General features: G+C 44.1%; 1 protein-coding gene across 1 annotated transcript in view; it reads left to right on the top strand.

The window, feature by feature from the left end:
• Nucleotides 1–8,637, top strand: part of RTTN (rotatin) — a 143,398-nt gene that overhangs the window by 2,243 nt on the left and 132,518 nt on the right. The window contains 3 exon segments of the mRNA XM_015407629.1: nucleotides 536–723; nucleotides 1,821–2,019; nucleotides 7,753–7,843. Of these exon segments, the coding sequence (XP_015263115.1) occupies nucleotides 536–723; nucleotides 1,821–2,019; nucleotides 7,753–7,843 (478 nt within the window).

The following is an 8,637-nucleotide window of genomic DNA, read 5'->3' as shown; positions in this document are numbered from 1 at the left end:
AAAAAAAGGTTTTAAAAGTGGTTCGGTCGCCGCTGTGAGCGCGTTTCCGCGTTCCTCCTCCTCGCCTTCTGCTTCGGGGCAACCGGCATCACCCCCCGCGATTTGCTATCAGCGGGGGGGGGGGCGGCGAGCCCCCTACAACTTCCTCTTCCTCCAGGAGTGGAAGCGGTGCCCAACTGCCGAAACAGAAGAGCCCCAAAAAGACGTGGGGAGCCGGTCGGCTCGGAGCTCGTCCGAGACCTGACTATGCCGCAGCGCCATAAAACCAGAAGTCTCCGTCTCCTGAGAAACTTTGATTGTGTGGATCACAACAAACTGTGGCAAGTCCTTAAAGAGATGGGAGTACCAGACCATCCTGAACCAAAGAGTATCACTACCCCACATTGAAGCTTGAATAGATGGTAGATTAATTACACGTATCCCTAGGAATTTTCTTTCAGTGCTGAATTTCCTGTGTTTATGAAAATATAGAGACCTCCATAAACCAACACATTAATTTAAAATGTCTTCCATTTTTATTTTGCTTTTTGAACAGGACATCAGCTGGCTGAGATTCGGGAACGAGCTCTTAAGAGTATTTTATGTAAATTAGATCATAATTTGATTACTTATGTTGATTTGGTTCAAGAAAAGCTGCTATTTCTGAGTCTTCTGGAATGGTTCAACTTTCCTGTAGTACCAATGAAGGAAGAAGTACTTAATTTAGTGAGCATCTTAGTAAAGGTATGGATTTCTGTGGTGGTACTTGTTTTTGAGTATAATTAAAGATAGCAAACATCTTAACATCCCAGCCTACCTTTAAAAAATCAATATATCTAATTTTCAACATGAGCCCATCTGCAGATACTTAAATCCGCAGATGGAGTAGTGTAGAGAGAAGGTATTTTTCTTTAAACTTGGGGAACCTCCCTCATATTTGCAGAAAAATATGAAAACTTTAAAAAAATGAAGTGGAGGGGAATTATTCCTGCAGACAACTCTCCTTTCCTGGTCCCATGGCATGCATCCTCCTCCTTGCATGTGGGAGATGCTGGAAGAACGAGGAACTTCTGCTTCAGCAGATAAGCAGAGGTGGTACTGCAGAAAAGAGTGGGAGGACAGAAGCTCCCCCAATACATCTTGCAGTGCTGCACAGAGGAGGGAAACAGGGAACAAAGTGCTGAATAGCAGACAAGCACAGTTGGGCTGGAGTTAGGAGAGGAAGTGAAATTCTCCATTCAAGTTTGTTAGAGGAAAACAGAGGAAAGTGAAGGATAAGGGCCACTGGCAACGTTCCCCTCAGATCTCTGGGGATGAAGACAGACAGTTGGGGAGAGTGGATGTAACAATGGGGAGGGGGTGTAGGAAAAGCAATGAGATGGGGGGCATGGAAAATGTCACAGGGATACTTCTCCCTGTCATTTTGCTTGGGAGGAGAGGAATAGTAGCCCGAGCCACCACATCAGCCTGACCTGTGGGGTGGGCTGAGCTGAGGGTAATCAAGGGCGGAGAGATGGGGCCCTTTTAAGTCTTGTGGCTAGATATGTTCTGCACAGCTTTGATCGTACTTTGGCCAATATACTTTGGAACCCAGACAGCGAAATAACTAGAAGGTTACATTGCTTTTATCTTGGGGATGGGTCCCTGTGCGTTTGCAGGATACTTCATCTTCAAGTATATCAAGATAAGTCCTCCTAAATTTTAAAAAACAAACAACAACTTGGAATCTGCAGTAGCAAATGACACTATTTATAAGGATGAATGTTTTTTTTCTTGTTCTAAAAGCTCTGATCTATTCAAATCAAGACTAATTTCAAGTCTGTATTGTGTTTCCAATTTAGCACCCATCTGCTGTGCAGCAGTTGGTTGGGATTGGGGCAGTGGAGTTCTTCTCCCAACTTCGTCGAAGTGTGGACCCAGATCTACAGACTGTGATTGATGGGATTCTGGATGGACTGTTCCAGCTCCCTTCTGATGTCTGTTCTGATTACCAGGCAATGGCGGATCAAGATCAGACTTTGCACCAGATGGCTACTCCTGGTAAATTGTTGCATAGGAAACTGCACAGTTTAATCAAGCCAGATATGGCAGCTTTTAAAACTGTTCATATTTTTAACACCTGCTCGTATGTGAAATTTTTTTGTAGCCCACGTTAAATAGAAATTGTCTGACAAAATCAGGCTTACTGGTTGTATATTGTTTTAATCCTCTCACTCTTTCAAAATATTGTGGAGGTTGTTTACAACCAAAAGTTAAAACAATAACAGTGATACAAAAAAGCAGCATCAATATATTCAGTTCTCGACATAACCAAATGTATGGATATTTAAAACTGGAGACTGGAGTTGGGGACAAACAAGAGAGCCCTTTCTACAAACCTAAAAAAGTCCCACATTTGCAGAAATCTAAAAAAATCTAAATCTAAAATCTAAATCTGAAATCTAAAAAAAACACACAATGGGATGTTAACTCCCACAATTAATATAAGAGGTGCCTGCAGCTTTAAGAAATTAATACCCTCAGTGGGTGTTGCTAAGCAACAGTATGCCCAGCTATTAAGCCTTGTTTTCTCTCAAGAAAAGGCAGGGAGAGAGGCCAGGGCCCTTTCCATGGGTTTGAGGAAGGACCAGGCTCACCTGCAAACACTGGGCAACTTTTTACCTCCCAATGTGCATGACTCACCCAGGCCCATCTGCTTTCTACTATTGAACAGGAGCCACCCCATAGTGTAGTGTAACGGTTAAGAGTTTCAGACTAGAATCTGGGAGACCCAGATTCGCATCACCACTCTGATGTGGGAGTGTGCTGAGTGACTTTGGGCTAGACAACACATTCTCACCCTACTCTTACCCACAGGGTTGTTGTGAGAATAAAATGGTTTTTGTCTCCATTGTGGACAAAAGCATGGTGTAGATGAAGTAAATAGTAAATATAGCTGAAGATGGAGGGTGGCCGGTGGCCCACGTGTGCAGTGGTGTACTTCTGGACTCCAGTTTTCCTGGGTACAGGCTGCCAGGGGAGGGGAGGGAAAGCTGGAGACAGGGGAACAAATAAAGGTGGGTGGCTGGTGGGTGGGAAGGACGGAAGGAAGCAGGAGAAAGGATGGTGGAAATAGTGTGTGTGTGTGTAAGGGGAATTATATTCTCACATGCAGGCCCCCCACTTCTACAATATATTTTGAGAAAAAGTTAAAGGAATAATCAGAAGCAGCTAATTGATGGTGTGGGGAAAGCCTAACTGCTGCAGGGGAGGGAGAAAGGAATGTACACATTGGAGGGTCCTCTAGGCTTACTAGTATAGCAGCAGTCTACACTTGGCTGTTTAGATCTAAACTAGCCACTTTGTGCCAAATACAGGGGGTGGTGTGCTTACTCTCTCTTTTTAATTCTTAAGTATTTTCCCAAGAGTCTCATGCTGGGTATTTTCACGAAGGAAGAAGTGATTTACGAGAAACACCTCCAAAACAATGTTCTGGTAGGTAATAGTAATACTTGTTCTATAAGTCAGTATATGAGTCACAGAATTTTTGCAACTATATTTATTTATTTATGCATTATTTATTTATTTCGATTTATATCCCGCCTTGCCTGCACAGGCAGGCTCAAGGCGGTGTACAACAGTTTAAAATACAATAAATACAATATTATAAAATTTCAAATTACAAATATCTGTGTTATTGAGCAAGACTGACAAGTGACACATTTATTACTTGCTGAAAATCTGTGTAGAATAAAAAAGCGGATTTCAGGGCATTAATGAATTGACTGAAATCTTTGGTATTTCTTGCTGGAAAGATAATTCTTCTTCACTGAAGGAAGTCATTCAGGCTGTGTAGGTCAGGCTTCTGTTTGTTCAGGTAGGGCTATACAAATTTTGTGTGGACTCCACTGGAGAGATCGTAGGCTTACCCTCAAGTTTGAATAGCTCTACTGCTCAGGTAGGAGGCTTGAGCTCTGCTCCACAACAGACTTCAGAAATCCTAAAAAACTCCCCCCCCCCAGGTTTTACCTGGAACGCCTCAGCCTGTAGGTGCTGAAGCACAATGGAACTGGACCAGGATCCAGGCGGAGGAGCTTCCGCAGTGGCAGAAGCCAAAAAATTCAATCACCACAGCCAGGAAGAAGAAGGAAGCCAGGGAGAGCCCCCCCCCCAGCTGGAAGCTTCGGGTGACGGAGAGGTGGCCTCACAGATCTCTCTGGAAGCAGCAAGGCCCAAGGAGAACAACCTGAAGCTTTGGGTTACAGCCTCCTACTCACACTGAGCAGGGAGGGAATGAGCGTGCCAAAATGGGCCACCCTGTTCAGCCCAACAGCCTCAAATCTTGGCACGACCTCACAGCATGCGGCAGAGCCCTGTGACCGAAGTTGGGCCAGAGGGCCCTCCTGGTAAGATACCCTCCCCCGCAGATGGGGCCTGAAGAAACACGGCCAGACCAACACCCAATCTTACCTGGCCAGGACCATGGGGCAGCATGGGGACAAGCTTACAGAATCCATGCTGATTCTTCCTCAGTAGCTTTTGTTCATCAATGATTCTGTCTTTAATAAAGGATTCCATCAACTACTTGGTATCAACGTTAGACTGACCAGCCTGTAATTTCTTGGATCTCCTCTGGAAGCTTTTCTAAAGGTGGGGGTTACATTAGTTACCTTCCAGTCCTCAGGAACGGAGGTGGATTTTAATGATAGACTGCATATTTTTGTCAGGAGATCCTGGCAAGTTCACATCTGCGTTCCGGGCCTGGTGATTTATCAGTTTTTAATTTGTCCATCAGTCGTAGGACCTCCTCTTTCGTCACCTCAATCTAACTAAGGTCTTTCAACACCCCTTCCTTCTGGGTGAAGCAGTGCATATTCAAAGCATACAAGACACAGGGCTTGTCACTGCCCAGCAGGATTACCGCACAGTCAACTAGAGCCACGGTGGCCACTGATCTTTCTCCACAAGTGCAACCACGTGGGCATCCTTTTCAACCTTTGTTAAACATTATAGGATTGACCAGACAGCCTCAGCAGAAGCAGCCTTTGGCAGGAGGGTCCTTCAGCAAGTGGTGGAACCTTAGATTGTGGAAGGACCCCACCCAGAAGTCCAGCTGGGTAAAGCTAACCAGATTGGATGACTTTCCCCACTGAGAGGGAATGAAACATTGGCATTTACCTGAAGGTCTCTTCTCTTCAGTGGGTGTCAGGGCTCTTTTTGTAGCAGGAACTCCTTTGCATATTAGGCGACACACCCCTCATGTAGCCAATCCTCCAAGAGTTTACAGAGCTCTTCTTACAGGGGCTACTGTAAGTTCTTGGAGGATTGGCTACATTAGGGGTGTGCCGCCTAATATGCAAAGGAGTTCCTGCTACAAAAAGAGTCACCCACTTCCCATCCTTTCCCCCCAAAAAAAGGGGGGGAAAGAAAAGAGAGAAAAAGAGCATCAAGGAATTCAATCACAGCAAGGAAAGTAAGGAGAACATATCCAGCAGGGCTTGGACACGACTGGAGGGTCAGCCTCCAATCTCTCTAATAGGGGTCCACACAAAATTTGCATAGCCCTACCTGAGCGAGCAGAAGCATGACCTAACCAGCTTGGATGACTTTGCCCCATTGAAGAGAAGAAACCTTCAAGTAAGTACCAGTGTTTCGATCTCCTTGTATTGTATTGCATTGCGCTTGTGGTAGTGAAAGCTTTAACATTCATTGGCTGAGCTGGATGGACGAGATGGAATGTTTATTAGTTTTTAGGATCACAAATATCAATTATTATTTAGGTGATGAATCGGAAAGTTATTGGTTGTCTGGTTGTGGTTCAGAGATATAAGGTTTGCCCCATTGCAGAGGGGAATTCCTGAGATTCCCCTGACAGCCATTTATTTTCTAATGGTAAAGGGTAAAGGTTAATTTTCTAATGGTAAAGGGTAAAGGGTAAAGCCAGTCCAATGTGACTCTAGGGTTGCGGTGCTCATCTCCGTTTCCAAGCCGAAGAGCCAGCACTGTAAAAAAACATTTCCGTGGTCATGTGGCCGGCATGACTAGATACCGAGGCACACGGAACGCTGTTACCTTCCCACCAAAGTGGTACCTATTTATCTATTTGCTGTTTCTTGCTTTCGAACTGCTAGGTTGGCAAGAGCTGGGACCAGAGACGGGAACTCACTCCATCACGCAGCACTCGGGTCTTGAACTGCCGAACTACCGACCTTCCGGTCTGCAGTTCAGCATCTTAACCACTTGAGCCACCGCAGCCCCTAATGGTAGACAGCAATAAAATGCACCAAAATGTCAGGGAGAGCAGGAGATGGGTTTCTACCAGAAGATAGCTATTTGCACATCTGTTAGAGAGACAGGAGGGATAGCTGTTATAAAACGTGATATGGGTATGGAGATGTGTTACAGGTGAGATCCAGCATGATTGGAGGGAGATGGGGCTGTGTATTCTCAAGTGGGGCAAGTCCCCTAAATCTGAGTTGGGAGATGTTCCTGCCAACAAAGGCAGTAAGATTTAAAAGGTGAATAATCTTTTAGTTCTTTGTTCAAATGCTGTGATTAAATGCTGGGAGCTACATTCCTCTGCTGGGAGCAGTAGGGTGGTCCTGAGGTGCATTTATTCCATGACAGCCAGTTGGGGTTCTCAGAGGTACTTGTTCTGCATTGTAACTTAGCTTAGACATATGTTTTCCCCCCTTAGATCTGTAACCACTAGGGCTTGATAGCTGTTTGCTGTGTCTGTGCTCAAGCTTAAATCTGTAGTGATAAAGTCTTTTCCGGTTTAAGAAAGCAGACTCCTACCCAAGATGCCTTAGAACTCACATTCATATGTATGCACTTGGGACAGGCAGAAGTAATTGGAAAGCTCTGCCCTTTGTAGTTGCTCAGAGGCAGCCTTTACCAGGATTCCCCAAGGCACTGGTAATGTGGGAAGCTGGATTTTAACCAGGGGTATTGGCACAACAAAGAGCAAACATGCTGATGTGCATGCAAGCACACAATACATGTACAAGAACACTAGACCAGGGCAGGTTAAAATGTCTGGGGTTAAAATGTTACACAGTTGTAGGGGATAAATGTAGCATGATAAGGCTGGCTGATGACTCAAAAAGACAATGGGAAGGAGTGCAGCTAAGGTAAGAGCAGGGGGCTTAGGAGTGAAGTGGCTGAAAGGTGGGTGAAGGATAGGCAGCTGAGAAAGAATAAGAGAAGGAAGGGTAGGTGGAGCAGCTTTGATGAGTAGGCATGAGGAAATGGGGTCAAAAGGGGCTAACAGAAAGAAGAGGAGGTAAAGTCTGAATATCAGCAAACCCCTATCCAATAAAAGGGAAGCACGAGGGGCTAACAGAAAGAAGAGGAGGTAAAGGCTGAATATCAGTACAGTATCAAAACTGTGATAAACCAATAAAAGGGAAGCACTTTGTTACATTGTTGTCAAATTATCCCATGTATGCACTGGCTGTGAAAATTTAATGACAAATTTTATTTCACAACAGGATTTAAATTAACATTTCTTATGCTGCTCATTTGGCGTCTTAGGAAACCTACTCATATGTTACATTTTCAGTATCTTTTTTTCCCCCTGTTCAGAAAATCAAGTTCATATGTAAGCCTACTTGGAAATCAAGCGGTGTCATTATTATTGATTTCTGGATGTTAACTAGTAAAAAAAACTTTATGGCAGGTTGAAATCTGATCACCAGTGTACCTGTCATCTTTCGGAAGCATTGAATGAATGTTCATTTTCTCTATATTGTCCGTAATGATGCACATCGAAAGTGGTTTTTCTTTTTCTAGTGAAGCATGGAGTGAAGTGTTTGAAATTTTCTACGTTTCCTTGGATACAGCTGACAACAACAGATAGACATGTCCTGTCATCAAATGAAAGGTACATAAAACGACTTTATTTTTAATCTGTCCTGAAACAGCCTATCTGAATTTGTTGTACATAAATAAATGACTAAATTTGTTGTACACATAGTTTGGAACCATGTTGACAATTTTTTGCCATAGCATGACCAGTTGCTGAATAAATATCCCCTTTAGCAGGCTAAATTTTGTTAGGGGACTTCTTGAAAGGTGCAAAACTGCATCTATTTTTCTCTGCTGCTTCAGAGCTTTTCCAGCATCCAGGGTTTGCTTCAGCTAAAACTGGGCTCCCTGAACTGTTCCAGTGGCAAAAGTAAATCTATGAATCCGTTCCTTTCTCAACTGCTTTGACACAATAAGTTGCTATGTTGACATGACCATATGGCTGCATAGATTACCCTTTTTGCATTCAGTTTACCCACCTGCAGGTAGCTTCTACCGTTTCCCATTTCCGGCTCATGGGTTCTCAGGAGTCCGGTAGTGTCAGATCCCAAGTCAGGATAACAAACCCACGTTCCAGAGAAGTAAGATTTATTTCCAAAGCATGGTTGATCATGAACATACAGAGATTGTTTAGAATAACGACAATACACAGGGGCAACGTAATATAGGAATTTCAAACTTGGTTAACCCAATGGGTACATTTCCCTCGTAAGGGTGCTGATTAGAAAAGGCGCGAAGTAGCCTGAGAACCACAACAGCACAATTCATAAACACAAGTTGAGTTCACACGGGAAATCTAATTAGGCAAGGCTACAAGACATAACACCCCATCATCCCCCTGCAGGAGAAACTTGGCAGTTACAGAAGCAT

This window comes from Gekko japonicus, unplaced genomic scaffold, assembly GCF_001447785.1.
Source record: "Gekko japonicus isolate JY-2015 unplaced genomic scaffold, Gekko_japonicus_V1.1 scaffold1379, whole genome shotgun sequence".
Taxonomy (NCBI): Eukaryota; Metazoa; Chordata; class Lepidosauria; order Squamata; family Gekkonidae; genus Gekko; species Gekko japonicus.
The sequence above is the reverse complement of the archived record's forward strand: the minus strand, read 5'-3'. Positions and strand labels throughout refer to the sequence as shown.